This window comes from Antedon mediterranea, chromosome 2, assembly GCF_964355755.1.
Source record: "Antedon mediterranea chromosome 2, ecAntMedi1.1, whole genome shotgun sequence".
In the NCBI taxonomy this organism is placed as follows: Eukaryota; Metazoa; Echinodermata; class Crinoidea; order Comatulida; family Antedonidae; genus Antedon; species Antedon mediterranea.
Window position 1 is genome coordinate 34839150 of NC_092671.1, and position 15439 is coordinate 34854588.

Here is a 15439-nt window from a genome sequence, read left to right on the forward strand (position 1 = left end):
TATCCATCCTGTAATTAGTGAGTTTGTGCTCGCTGCTGGATGCGTATAAAATAAAAATAAGTAATCAAAACAAAAGTACTGAAGTAAGGTCATTTTGAATAATTTATTGTAGAGTGCAGCACCATTATCTAAAAATAATATACAAAAAATGAATGTTTATGAGTTAGATGGTGAGAATATTTCATGAGTTAAACAATTGACAGTTATAGCAATATAACAAAGTGTGTTATATAGTATAACTACATCTGAACAATTCCAATTTATTATAATTGATTTGTACCTTATAACGTTATTATTTTGTGTGTCTGTTCCTCCAACTTTGTTGTGTGTATTCCTCCAACTTTGTTGTGTGTATTCTTCCAACTTTATTGTGTGTATTCCTCCAACTTTGTTGTGTGTATTCCTCCAACTTTGTTGTGTGTATTCCTCCAACTTTGTTGTGTGTATTCCTCCAACTTTGTTGTGTGTATTCCTCCAACTTTGTTGTGTGTATTCCTCCAACTTTGTTGCGTGTATTCCTCCAACTTTGTTGCGTGTATTCCTCCAACTTTGTTGCGTGTATTCCTCCAACTTTGTTGTGTATATTCCTCCAACTTTATTGTGTGTATTCCTCCAACTTTATTGTGTGTATTCCTCCAACTTTGTTGTGTATATTCCTCCAACTTTGTTGTGTGTATTCCTCCAACTTTGTTGTGTGTATTCCTCCAACTTTGTTGTGTGTATTCCTCCAACTTTGTTGCGTGTATTCCTCCAACTTTATTGTGTGTATTCCTCCAACTTTGTTGTGTGTATTCCTCCAACTTTGTTGTGTGTATTCCTCCAACTTTGTTGCGTGTATTCCTCCAACTTTGTTGCGTGTATTCCTCCAACTTTGTTGCGTGTATTCCTCCAACTTTGTTGCGTGTATTCCTCCAACTTTGTTGTGTGTATTCCTCCAACTTTGTTGTGTGTATTCCTCCAACTTTGTTGTGTGTATTCCTCCAACTTTATTGTGTGTATTCCTCCAACTTTGTTGCGTGTATTCCTCCAACTTTGTTGTGTGTATTCCTCCAACTTTGTTGTGTGTATTCCTCCAACTTTGTTGTGTGTTTTGAGGATTTTACCTAATGTATGTCGTAAAAGTGAATTTTATATTTTTGAGTTTACAGCACTACTAAGATTATTGTTATTCTGTTATTATTATGTTTTAAGTGATTTCTGCAAATATGTTAAATCAATTATGTTTTTTCTAACTGAGTTCAGTCTTTCTAAATAAGTCTATGTTGGGGTTGAAACTAGCTACAGTATAGCAATCTGCGAAAGCTTGGTGTAGCAGAAGTTTTAAAGGCAGGCTAGTCATCAAGAGGCCATGATTTTTATTCGCATCAGAAAATTACTGAAGTGCTCTTAATGTTCTGAACGTTGAGCAGAATTAAGTCAGAGTTGACCAAAATATCTGACTTATTGTTGAGTATAAACAACTAATTTCTTCATAATAACCTGAGTTTTTGTTAAAAATTCAGATACAAAAGAATTTTTGCTGTTGGTACCAAGGGAGTGACCACATATAACCCTGGAACTTTAGAAAATACAAACCATGTAAGTACTCTAACTACTGCAATTGTGTTTTGTTGTAAAACCCTAATATACGATAGCATATTCTTATTCTTTATTGCAAATAACATAAAAAAAACAACAAACAACCACAAAGTAAGTGGCAGGAAACACCAAAGGGAACTAAACCCCTGTGGCTAAGAGCCAGTGTTACCCTTACCCAGTGTTAACCTGCAGAGGGATGCTTCAGGTGGGCGGAGGGGAAGGGCTGTAGTAAAATTAAGCTTAAAGTAATGCTTAGGCTTAACTTTGTCCTTGCCATTACAATACCCAACATCCCCAAACATCACAATGACATTAAGTTATTATTTATTCAGGCAAAAGATCAATTTTACAAAATATAATACAAGTTAACAAATACGACGCAAGGAGAAAATACATCATTCTTGTGTTTTAAACTATTCAAACAAATACATTTTTTTTAGTGGATGTATGAAGAATTTGTGAGTATTGGCCCGAATGTAAAAGCTCAAACTACCAATGAGTTCAGCATTGTTTTCCGACGTGGCAAGAAGAATGAATCAATGCGCTTTTCAACGGAACACCGAGCTGATCTCGTTACAGAAGCCATGGTACATATATACCGTATATGCTCAGGTTTAATCCCACCCCCTACTTTATGTCTGATTTCACAGGCATATCCATGGGTATAGTCCAAGTATGTATGGATGTAGGCCTCTCTTTAGCCAAATCAAATGACTTTTTACAAGAAATGCTTACCATTTTTTCATGAACCAGGGTTGCCCGGGTATAGTCCCACCCCCCAAAGTTGGCCTAATTTGATTTCTAGATGGGTGAAATTTTACCAGAGGATATACGGTACTTTATTTTTATAAGTTAATTTTTTAGTCCAGGAACTAAGCAAATGTTTGACCTACTAAAATTGACGTAATACGAGAACACGTTTTGACAATTTGCCAATGCTATTTATTATTGATGTTTTACTTCATGGTTCGTATTCCATATTTTTGTAAATCTCAAGCAATTTAGTTTTTAAAATTTTAAAATTTCTTTTCTTGTTTTATATCTCGTTTTCTTAATTACGCTCTCTGAACTTTTATTTACTTTCAGAGATTCAAGGAACAATTTTGTGGATACAAGTCCAAGTCAAAAGTTAGTTACTAACTGTTGTTTTAAGCATTGTTTTTTTTAATTTAATAAAATATCTCAGTAAATTATTAATTTAAGATTATGAATATTTATTATGTTTAAATTATGTTTATATTATGAACATTGTACATGGTGATAAATAAAAATAACAATTTCACCAAAAGCTTTCTTTCTCCAATTTAAAAAAAAAAATTACCAATGCATACTGTAGATCAGTGATGAAACAAATACTAACTCAAGCTTGTCATTGCTTTACTAACACAATACCAGTATGTATCAATATAAAATGTTTAAATTTTAGCCAAATGAGGCAGCCGTTATTGCATTACAATTTTAACTATTATTTCATGCATAATACTTTTAATTTATTAACTTTGTTTCCTTTTTAATTGTCTTTTTACAGCGTTTTAATTGTTACAAACATCACTGGAGTGAAAACCGTGTGCCTGTTATACTTGACATCAACGATTGCGGAATCGATCAAGTGAATGCTGCAACTAATAAAATTCTTACTACCTACTACTATAAAGATATTGAAGGCTTTACCCAAGTTAGTATCGACTCTTTACTTTTAATAGCTCGCTAAACTGTCACTGTAAAATAATTGCCAGTAGAAAATGTATTTGCCTTCCATTCCTAAAGCTCTTTCTATCAAACTTTATGTGACAAAAAAATGAGATATATATAGACATGATGATGTCATATAACTACCATATTTTGGCATACCACTACCATATTTAGGCACAGCACATTTTTTTTGTCAAACTAGTTTGATAGTGCAGACAGAGCTTAAGGTTAATTTCCAAAAACAAATCCTAACCTAGTTCCATGATTGTAGATTCTGACCTAGTGCCAGATGGGTAAAACTATTTATTAGACCCTCTACGCAAACAGCAATGCAGCGCCTACAATAATCGGCAAACTGAATAGTGTGCGAGGTTCAAATTCCACTGTATGTACATAGGACCAACTTGTATAACTGTTTAATTTCTTTCTTATTCTTTAGGTTAGTGGTTATCCTGGTGGATTTGCTATTATCTACGGTGGTTTTAGTCGACTGGTAAGTTTCTTTGAAAATTTCCATTCTATTATAACAAGAACGTTTAAAGATGTACAGATGTCCCGAAAAAACATGAAAAATGAAGATTATTAAAATCAGACTTTTAATAAACCATTTTGCAGCTTTAATACAGTTATTAACTTCTATAGAAAAAAAACCCCAACAAATAAATGAATAATTTTAACCAAAAACTCATTGTCTGACAGACAATTTATGTATTATTTGTTCTTTAAATTACATTTTTTTCTGGTAAATATTTTGTTTCCATTCAATTTTGGTCAAATTTTTATTTATTATTTTTCAGGGGGACAATATATCTTAAATGTATCTAGCTAGCATTTTTTTAACACATTTTCTTTACAGCATTTATTTGCATCAGACCAGAGGGATGACTTACTAAAGTATGCCATTGAATGCGCAGGTTGTTATATTGGCATCACGCTCCGCACACGGAAAGACCCAATCACCTTCGACCAGTTTGTGTTAAATAGATTTGGAAAATACAGGTAAAAGGACTATTTTAAATAAACAAATAGATGTGAGAAAAGGAATAGAAAATGTAATGATAAAATTAATATGACAAAGATATAATACCTGAAAAGGTTAGTCTATTACGTGTCTAGCTTACCTGGATAAACTGACATAGGCCTTATCCCCTTTAAAGGGAGAACATAACCCGAAAAGTAAAACATTTTTCTGAACTCCCCTCCAAGACAGTGGTATCGCTGATAAATCTTCGCTGGGATGCTAGAAACCATTTTCATAAAGTTTAATAGCATTTGCTTAACTTTTGTTTTTATGAAGAACAAATTGAATTTTATGTAATAAATGTTTAATTTTGCTTTTCAGTGATGACAACAGTATGACATCATTAGCAGAATTCAATGTTCAAAAATATTCGCAGCGCCATGTAGACCCTGTGAGGCGTGTTCTATGTCTGACAGAAACGTGCTTAGTAGAGCGAGACCCTGCTACATACAACACAGTATCCGCTAAGCCTTTGTGTGATGTAAGGTTTTTATTCCTTATTATAATAATTTTCTTCATTTAAAGTTTGAAATTAAGAAATGTTTTGAGTAGAATTTGTTCTTTTCTATCATTCATATATTCTTTCTGTATTCTTTCTCTCTGCTGTTGGATTTGACTTGAAATAAAAAAAAAAATTGTTAATAAAGTATCCTATAAAAATGAGCTATACTGTGGCATAGTGTTTTAGCATTTTCTTATCAGCCTGGCGTCCTGGGTTCAAGTCCTGACTCATACTCAGTACTAGGATATTTCTTATGTGCGATTGATAATTTGACACGCTGATGGATTTTTCATATCAAGAATGAGTGAACAAACATATTTCAGTCTGAAAGTTTATTTATATTATTTTTTCATTTTTTTATGTTTAGGTATTTGCATTAGTACGAAGTCAGGAAAGCCCTCAAATATTCTTCATAGAGTTTGTCAAAGGTTATCAGAGGAAATTCTCATCAACAGACAGGTATTATTACATAGATTTTGTTTTTATGACTTGCACTGCTATTTTGATTTAGGTCTAAGTTATCCCTAGGCAAGAGAATTTATTATGTCTTGGCTATGCCTAGACTAGACTAGAGGTTCTCTTTATGTGTTGGATATGCCTTTCTGATGCCTAGCCTTAAGACTTTCTGCTGTAAAGAATTATGTCTTTTCTAGGTTTAAATCGTGAGTACCATGTGGTCTCTCCCTATTTTTTAATAGGTTTTCTTTATCTTGATCCTTATTATTAACTCCTGTCCACAAAGGTAATCTTATTATTTTTATATATTTCTCATGTAACAGGGACAACTTAATAGCTAGTGTGCTAGATGGTGTGAGAGCAAGTGGCAATCGGGATGCTCATGTCAAGATGACGTTCTCAAATCGGGGTCTTCGTCACGCGCCATACTACGTACCAGTAGACGAGGAAGTGGAAGCCCATCATTTGAAGTTTCTCGCATCACCACCAAGTTCGTTTAATACAACTCTTTTTTTACCCTCCAATTAAAGACTCTTTGCCCACTGTTTTGGTATCTTTAGAATTGTTTTAACTTAGATGACCACTGTTGTAGCTAATTATGGACTTCAAAGGAGCAATATTTAAAGTGGAGTCATCATTAATTTTAGTGGTTTTGATTGGAGTTGTCTCATTGGAGTTGTCTCTCATTGGAGTGAGTCTCTCATTGGAGTGAGTCTTTCAAAAGACTGGTCTCTAAAATAAATACAATAACATTTTTTTACACATTTTTTAAAACCCCAATTTGCAATAAATTTACTTAGATATACAGGCTTTTCAAGCCATACTCCTCTGATACATTTTTATTTTTAAAACTTATTTTTTTATATGTATTTTGTTGATTTTAGGTATCAGCTTTGCAGATGCTGTTGTTCGTTTCAACAGCAATGTATCATATAGTGGTCTACTCCATGCTGTCACGCAAGATGTAAGAAATTTCACTTTTCTTTATTTATTTATTTATTTGACAATAAGCAAAGTGGTCTAAGGGTTTGCTTTGACAAAAAGCTGTGTCCGCAACCTCTGTAACATAAAACAGTAGTAGTAAAATCTTACAAAATAATGTTAATGCTACACAGTGTTTCTAATCAACACTGAATTTTAACTATGTTTGGATATTTTTTGATTCAGAAATTATAACTGTTTCTGAAAAATGACTTTCTAATATTTAAGATTTTAATACTAGATTGATGCACAATAAAGTCGATCTGTATTTTTGGGAAGTTTCGAGTTAGATTTGTTATCTGTATTATTTATATTCTAACCATACCACCAAATGTATTCAGTGAACTTTGTTAACCTGAAGCCTCTTTGATTTATTGATTAAGGCACTCGCCATGTTATTGAGAGGTCACAGATAATAAACATAGCACTTTTTTTGCCAATAGGGGTTTTTCACAGACAACAAGGAGAAGATGATTAATGTTGCATTGCTAGCATTGTTGGCAAAGGAAGGTAACAAATAATCTTGTTTATGTTCTGTATTGTTAAAAGAATAGCGTTCTTTTCCAAGCTGGTATCACAGTGCTTAGAAGGTGAATTTTGAAAACAGATTTAAACTGTCTCAAAAGGTGTTCGCTTATGTTACAAAACTTTCTACCAAAAGCCAAACCTTTTAGCGTGCTAAACACAAATATTTTCTTCATTCTAAATGCTAAGACCTCTTAATTATATTAATATTTAACTGTGTTTTATAAAAACAGTATTTTGTATAGAAATTGCATTCAAATGTTTCTGAAATGGAAGTCTTTTATACAAGTGGTGTCCTCACAGGGAAGTTCAACTTGATTTTTATATTATATATATATTGATTTGTTTATAGGTGATCAGAATACTATATCTGCTGTTGAGTTAGAGAGCCAATTTCAAGCTTTACGTCGGCTAGTAGCCTCTAAGGCTGGATTTGGTGCATTTACACAAATTCCAAAGTGAGTCTAAATCAAGTATTGATAGTTTTATTTATCATTCATATTTTAGATATAGTAAAGTTTTTTGAAATACATATAAATTCTTTTCAGATTTCGTGAAAAAGTAGGCATTAAAGTTGTAAAAGCGTTAAAACGGCAGGATGATGGCGTGACGCATGCAGCTATTGATATGTTATCAGCCCTTATGCAGGTACGTGCATGTATTGTATTTTTTGTGATGGTTGTCACTGTGCGGCTAATGCCACAGTACTGATTAGTGGAGTCTGTTAGGGCTGAAATAAGGGTGTTTGGTTCAGTTTCTTTCAAAACCACCAAATTTGGTATACAGGTTGCCCACCATCTACGAATTCAATTTTTGATGGTCGCCAAGAAAAATGATTCCTTGGGATCTCCCTAATTTGCATAATTTAAAATGGCGGACATTTTTGCTTAAACAGTCTATATCTCTGAAACAACTGGTCATAGAGAGTTGATTTTTAGCTCCAAATGTTCAGAACATAAACATTCCTATTTACTATGTAGATAGAAAATACTAATTTACATTCTCAACTTTATTTCTTTTTTTGGAATTCATCGTGTACAGCAAACCTCTACGTTATAATAATCGTATAAAATCATAAAACCTCTACCCTTTGTAGTGTACAACGTTATATTTCTTTATGTATATTTACAGCCTATGCATGATGATTATGATCTTCGCCAAGAGCAGTTAAACAAAACTTCACTTCTTTCATCTAAAAAGTTTCTAGAAAGCCTGCTAGACCTGTTCAGTACTCATGTGGTATGTACCAAACAAAGTATAACATTTTTTTTTAAAGATTTATTGTCCCCCTGACAAAATGATTGCTGAATATTTTTTCGTGAATAATTTATTAAAACTATAAAATTGTTTTCATCTTTGTTTTTCATGTTTTGATGACTATACACTATTGTACAAACTGTCATTAACAATGCTATTAGACTGTATAGTTATGTAATGGTATTTTAGCTTGGAAAATAACATGCTTGATTTCTTACCAATCTCATAAGGTCATGGGTTCAATCCTGACCTAGTACTATCTATCCAACAAGGATGTCTGCTTTAATTTTATTCTATCATGATTTTTTTTGCAATTAAATGTTGCCTATTTGTGTATTATAAATATGATAAAAAATGATATGGTTTTGAATTATTGTTACAAACATATGTGTTATATTATTTGTAAACAGGTTCGTGGCACTGGAGCCTTGGTTATCACGTCATTGCTCGACTTTTTAACCTTTGCTCTTTGTGCGCCATACAGCGAGACAACAGACGGGAACCTTTTTGATTCTCTGTTGGAACAAGTGGCAGGAAAGGGCAGAGTTCTTTACAAGCTGTTTCAGGTTTGTATAGCATTCTACACCCAAATTTGTGACCAAAAAATGTGATTTGCCCACATATGTCATATCACTGCTATATTTGTGCATATCACTACCATATTTAGGCACATCACACTTTTTTTGTCAAATTAGTTTGATAGTGTGAGCTCATTGTACTCGGCCTTGGCATTATGTGGTAGGGTGGCCAATTCCTTTCCTTTTTCTCCCTAGTATTTTCAACCAGGTACCAGGAGTTGTCAGGAAATTGAACCCGGGTCTCTCTGACAGTCAAGTGTCCTAACCACTCGGCTACCCAACTCCTTAATTTACTTGAAATGTGTAATTATGATATTATTTAACATTTCTATTACAGCATCCCTCTATGACAGTTGTGAAAGGAGCTGGGCTGGTAATGAAAGCCATCATCGAGGTAAGTTTCTTCATTTCAATAGAATAAATCTAAACTTAAAACTAATATTTTGGCTTGATTCAACTTGGGTCTAAACTAAACTTTTTGTAATGAAGTTAATTGCGTAATATAGGCCTTTTGAAGGGGAAATTATTAAAAAATTAATTGATTACGTAACAATTATCTTAATTATTAGGAGGGAGATGCTGAGATTGCTGCCAAGATGCAAGACCTTGCGTTAGCAGAGGGCGCACTTCCAAGACACCTTCATACGTCTATGTTCACAACGAGTTCAGATGGAAGAATGTTAACAAATAGGCAAGTACTGGTGCTGTGATTGTAAATTCTGTTATATGTTGTATTACAGAACTATTTTTATTTCTTCAAATTTTAATTCACAATCAACAGCACATTTACAGACTGGAATACATAAAACACAACACACACATCGACCACAAGAACCAAATATCATTATTTTGACTATATTTTTTATTAAAAATTGTTTAATTTGTTGTTATACTTTAGGCAATTAAGCCGGCATTTGGTTGCCCTCTGGGTTACAGGACATCCAACAGCGATGGCGCTTCTTAAACGAATTCTAGTAAGTCGATTCTTTGTTATCATAACCACAAAAATAGACGAAAGAGAAACTAGGCCAAGGCCTAAACCATTCTTTCAAACGGCAGGCTCTAATTTTAGATGTAGAGTAAATTATAACAATTATAGGCGGCACACACTAAAGCTCTCTCTACACTATCAAACTTTATGTGACAACAAATGTGATGTGCTCATATATGCACATGATGATGTCACATGACTATCACATTTGGTCATATCACTACCATATTTGGGCACATCATACTTTTTTTCACAGAGCTTAATGGTTGATTTTCGAACACAATTAGTCAACAGCCTAGCATTGTGTTATCAAACGCTCATTGTAACCAAAATAAACATGCATATAACGAATTGCACTTGCATATAACAAAATTGCACTAGCTTATAACAAAATTGAACTTGCATATAACAAAATTGAACTTGCATATAACAAAATTGCACTCGCTTATAACAAAAATATACTGTGGATATAATTGGTCATTGGAGCAGTTTATATGAATATCATGTGACCCACAATTCTCCAATCAAGCGACAAGGATCTACTCAGGCGTGTTATACTACAAATTAATTTACTTTATTTGGGTTTTTTTCCAGCCTACTGGTCTTCTTAGTTACCTAGACTGCAACGACAAGGTTCCAGATAAAGAGCGTGACCTTATCAATGTTAGAGATAATCTCAAAATGGCACAGGTATACGTATTACTCGGAACTACTATTTAAAATAAAAAAGGGGGAAACTATGTAGAGGAGATATTAAGAGAATTCAGAAGGTTAGGGTCTGATACCATAACTCTTTGGTCTGCAAAAGTAATCCCATTAGGCTTCTTTTCGAGAATATCAAAGGAACAAGGTGTTTTAATGCCACATACCTTGTGATGCAGATACAATATATGATCAAGTTTATATCGTACATTTCTTTTGCAGTTTAATTATTGTAAACTAGGTAATGTCTCAAAAATCCTATTGTAGTAGCAATTCACAAAATTTACATCATTCATTTCGAAAAGAAGCCCCTCTATTTAGTTTTCAAAAGTAATCTTGAAAAGAAGCCCATCTCTAAAAATGGCCCATCTTTAAAAGAAGCCCGCCCAAGAGTACTAAAAAAAGCCCATAAGCTTCATTTCAAGGTTTTACGGTATATAGAGTATTCCTAAGAAATTAATCTTTCAGTCAAATGTTAAAGTTGCAAAATGTTAATTTACAGGACCAGTCAAAGAAGCCAGGTGCTGCACGTCTACAGTGGCAGCAAGTAGAGAACATGTTGCTTCACTGGAAACAACGTGTAGGCCTAGAAAGAAAAAAGATGGACGTACGTATTACATAATTATTGTATAATTACATACTACGTAGTTTGGCTGTTTTGGCTTCATACATTTTACACTCTTAAGCTCTGTCTAAACTATCAAACTTTATGTAACAAAAAAATGTGATGTGCCCATATATGGACATGATGATGTCATATTACTACCATATTTTGGCATATTACCACCATATCAAACTAGCGTGATGGTGTAGACAGAGCTTTACTCTGAATATGAAAATGGCTTTACAATGACATTCGGTTTTTTTTAACGTGAGCCAATACTATTTGAATATAAACATTATTTCGGTGTGAACTAGGAATATCTTGATTCGAAGCAATAAGCATTGCTATTCTGCCATAAATTAATATCAAACTTGAATGCGTTCTTCTTTATGTTTTATTTATGTTAATAAATTGTTAGGGGGTTTTGCACTTTTGCCATGGTTACATAAAAGCATTTATTTTTTTCCTCAAAATAATATCTGGGCTGTTGTGGTATTTTATATTTAATAACAGAGGTGCATTGTGAAATTATAATATTGCATTATGGGAATAATTTGCATTTCAAATTTGTTATATTATACTGCATTGTGGTATTTATATTTATTTTAATATGTTTATATTATATAATTATATTTCGAAAACACCCCGAATGTTTTGCAATTTTTTAAATAATTTTTATCAGCTGTGATTAAACTCCAACAACATTAGCAACATTATTTAGACATCACCATAAACACTTTGGTGTCAATCAACGACTTATGAAAGTTGGAAAAGCTCTCGAAAAAATCTGTAGAAGCAGCAGTTGATATAAATTACTTTAAAAATATTTTTATTCTTTTATATACATGAAGAATATTAGCATTTTACTTCATTTTTTACGTTCATTAATTTTTTACAAATTTTATATCATTGATGTTTATTATTTTCTTAAATCTATTACGTCCACATATTTGTTTCCAACATTTTGCTACATCAACTCAAAATCACAATTCATATGGAAACAATTTCAAACAATTAAACTTCAGAATTGAACAGTAGAATGCATGCCATATTTTATTTACATTGTTTGTCATTGTTTTTCTTTCATTATGCAAATTTACCAGGAAAAGGAAGTAAGTATCTGCATGCAAAGACATTGTTTATTATATGTTGGTATATTAACTTGCACACACGCAATGTTGACCTGCTTTGCTGTCTATTTGTAATCAGTGGATTTGATGGTTACTGCACATGTACAGTCATACAATAAGTAGAAATAGTACAGTTAGTAACTTAATCTCTTGATTCAATTGAGACAGTGTAAATTTCTGCACATTTCGGAGAGTTGACCATTGGAGTAATATTTGGAGGCTTTGGATTTGCAACGACCAATGACCTTGATGATGAGTTTGGTCATTAGTCATCACAAATAAAAAACTCCCTAAATTAAATGCAGCCAGTTCCCATCTTGCTTATTACAAGTGTAGAACACATCTAGAGTCTTGATATAAAGTTTGCGATACACCACATATATCAGTTCTTAAAAGAACTGTTGAGTTTCTCTCGAGCGAGTCAAATGGCAGAGCGGTTTTAAGGCAGGGGCGCCGTTTACCGTACCTAAAGAGTCAACAACATCGGCAAGGGTTTGAAGACTGACTCGCTCCTAGTTCTGGTGGTGGAACAAGTCTTCTCGGATAAGAACTATAAACCGTACACAGTTATAACCTGTGTGCACTTTAAAGAACCCAGTTCATTATTCGAAAAGAGCAGGGGTTGCCCCGGTGAACTGGCTCTTAAAATAGCCCCTGTATCAGGGGGATTACCACCTATCTGATAGGACAGTGATTAATTTACTATTGGTAATGCTTGACCAAATTTAAATATGCTTTGATCGTCCTCAGGAGAATAGTGATCAAAACGTAGAGAAACTCAACAGTTCTTTTCAGAACTACTATATACGTGGTGTACCGCAAACTTTATATCAACATTTGATTTCGCCATGCAAACCTTCAAACAATACATTTAGAGTGTAAACACACTTTTTAAAATCGTGCTATTCTAGTATTATTTTTGTCATCTTTGTTCAGTGTATTGTTTTTTACATTTGTGATTTAAATACTCAACATGAAGCAAAATGTACTAAATGCATACATAAGAATATTCCTGTGAAGTAATTTAGAATAGGACAAAATTATAGTCAAAACCATGATATATACAAATTATATTGTGTTTCAAATAGGGTGCAGACGTAATTTGAAAATCTGCTTGACCACCTAAATTTGATTTTGGGTCATTTCAGGCCTTGTGGAACATTTAACAAATATCAAGTTTTAAACTTATTCAGCAAAAGTCATACACTTTGAATGAACCTTGAATGTCAACCTTTAATTTCCGCTACTTTACCTCTAGTTCAGAATTTCCCTTTTCTGGTTTTTTACTAAGTTAAAGATATAAAACAGCAGTGTATATCTTTTTATAAATAACTTTGTTATGGATTAAATGTTTTAACATATGGTATGCTACTAATATTAATCCATTCTCACTGCTAGGCTTATAATATATACCATGAGCTGTAGAGGCAGTCACATTGAATTTATAGTTACCTTGATCTTTAACATCCACTGCTAGGCTAATCATTTCTACTTCTGATGTACTCACTTGTAGATTGATACATCACCACCTCTCTGATCCACCTGCTGTAAAGCTAATACATACACAACAAGCTGAAGCACCCTACTGCTAGGCTAAATTTTTTATTACATGTTTTTATATATTTTTAGAAACCTATAGTACTAAGAAAGAGAAGGCAAAGAATCAAAAGTGAGGCAAATTGGCTGTACTTCTACTACATGTAAGTTCCTAGGACCCCGTTGGAAATAAGTTGGGTTTTTTTTTCGACTTTATGTGCTATCCTAGGTTTCTTGTGTCCTGTGCAATTACATGTTTCTATTTGTATTTTTAATCTTTGTCTTGTAATTTTATGTTGAAACCTGAATAAAATCAAATAATATAAATAATTGAATGAAACAACAATAAACAAAAACGGGAAAGAAGTACACAAATATTATATTTAAATATTAACATACATAAACAATGATGTACAAATAATAAATATTTATGAGTGGAATGGAGAGAATATTTTCATGAGTTGAAAAATGGACTGGTCTATTCAACTAGACATGAAGATGGATCCAAATAATACACACGGCATATGATCAACCTATCAAATGGCAAGGATACACTTAGTGTGTTTACACTTATAATAATATGAGGATTCTGTATGTTTATTTTTTCAGGTTTAACAAAGATCATGCAAAACCAAATCTTATATGGAATTTTAAAGTAAGTTGAATGTGTTGATGGAAGAAAAAAGAAAACAAAAATCAAGTAACTGAAAAGATGTGTAAAATATACTGTATAATTTAGCTAATAAAGTTAAAACTTCTTCCCCTTTTCGCTCATCCATATTAAGGGAATACCCTAGGGGACACTTTCCTGTGAAAATAACATGGCCCAATATATGTGTTAACACTACAGCTGACCACATTTAAGGGGACACTTGTTGGGTCACTGAATGTGTCCCCTTATGATCAGTTCTATTGAATTAGAATCTGCTCAAAAGAATGTAAATAAAAAAAGAAGTTACTATTTCTTCATTTTAATTAATTTATTTGACAAACAATAGAAATACATGTAAAAGTAAATAAGTAAACATTGTTATTACAATATATTTATACTTTCTCATCAATTAGACACGTGAAGAATTACGTGAGGCGTTAGAAAATGAAATAAGGGCTTTCAATGTGGATCGTGAACTTGGTGCCAGTCACGTCATATCATGGAATCATGTCGAGTTTGAAGTACGCTATGAATGCTTGGCGGAAGAAATCAAAATCGGTGATTATTACCTTCGACTTCTACTCGAGGAAGATGACAGTAATGAAGAGACTAGCGCCATCAAGAAATCGTACGTTAATTCAATTTTATATGATTAAAATATTTAATTTTTCATTTCTAATATCTGTACTATGTTCAGGGAAAAAAGGTAAAAGTTTTTTCTCCCTTTCACAAATCTCAGCAAGAAATTATACTAAAATGTACATGATCTACAAGCTTATCAACACAGATTAAATCGTAATATACCGCAAAACCTTGAAAAGAAGCCCATGGGCTTTTTTTAAAGTACTCATGAGTGGTCTTCTTTTCGAGATAGGCTTCTTTTTGAGGTTTTGTGACTGTGAAGTGATGCAAACGGAACAGATGCTCCTCAAATTGGCCACTGTTCCAATCTGCTTTGAAAAATAATTTGAGGTGAATAAATAATTGTTGAATCTTTTTTTCTACAGGTATGAGTTCTTTAACGACCTTTATCATCGGTTTCTATTAACGAGCAAAGTGAACATGAAGTGCATGTGTCTGCACGCCATGGCGATCGTGTACGGCAAATGTTACGATGAGATTGGCGCTTTCAATGATACCAAATACATATGTGGAATGTTGGAAAGGGTATGACAACAACAGATGTTTGTTTAATTATTTTTTAACTGGGTGGCCTCTTTGCCATTCGTACATA

General features: G+C 33.0%; 2 protein-coding genes across 3 annotated transcripts in view; one reads left to right on the forward strand and one right to left on the reverse strand.

Annotated features, from left to right (window-relative positions):
* The window catches only part of LOC140040870 (uncharacterized), a 229755-nt gene that overhangs the window by 67658 nt on the left and 146658 nt on the right, over nt 1–15439 (reverse strand). The window lies entirely within an intron of this gene.
* Nucleotides 1–15439, forward strand: part of LOC140040869 (dnaJ homolog subfamily C member 13-like) — a 43715-nt gene that overhangs the window by 1272 nt on the left and 27004 nt on the right. Inside the window, exons 3-26 of the mRNA XM_072087118.1 lie at nt 1503–1578; nt 2019–2165; nt 2665–2706; nt 3107–3253; nt 3710–3763; nt 4127–4269; nt 4613–4772; nt 5161–5252; nt 5573–5739; nt 6134–6213; nt 6674–6740; nt 7108–7213; nt 7304–7403; nt 7887–7994; nt 8423–8578; nt 8928–8984; nt 9160–9281; nt 9489–9564; nt 10176–10271; nt 10786–10890; nt 13647–13717; nt 14163–14208; nt 14619–14833; nt 15213–15372. Of these exons, the coding sequence (XP_071943219.1) occupies nt 1503–1578; nt 2019–2165; nt 2665–2706; nt 3107–3253; nt 3710–3763; nt 4127–4269; nt 4613–4772; nt 5161–5252; nt 5573–5739; nt 6134–6213; nt 6674–6740; nt 7108–7213; nt 7304–7403; nt 7887–7994; nt 8423–8578; nt 8928–8984; nt 9160–9281; nt 9489–9564; nt 10176–10271; nt 10786–10890; nt 13647–13717; nt 14163–14208; nt 14619–14833; nt 15213–15372 (2593 nt within the window). The remainder of the gene's footprint in view (nt 1–1502; nt 1579–2018; nt 2166–2664; nt 2707–3106; nt 3254–3709; nt 3764–4126; nt 4270–4612; nt 4773–5160; nt 5253–5572; nt 5740–6133; nt 6214–6673; nt 6741–7107; nt 7214–7303; nt 7404–7886; nt 7995–8422; nt 8579–8927; nt 8985–9159; nt 9282–9488; nt 9565–10175; nt 10272–10785; nt 10891–13646; nt 13718–14162; nt 14209–14618; nt 14834–15212; nt 15373–15439) is intronic.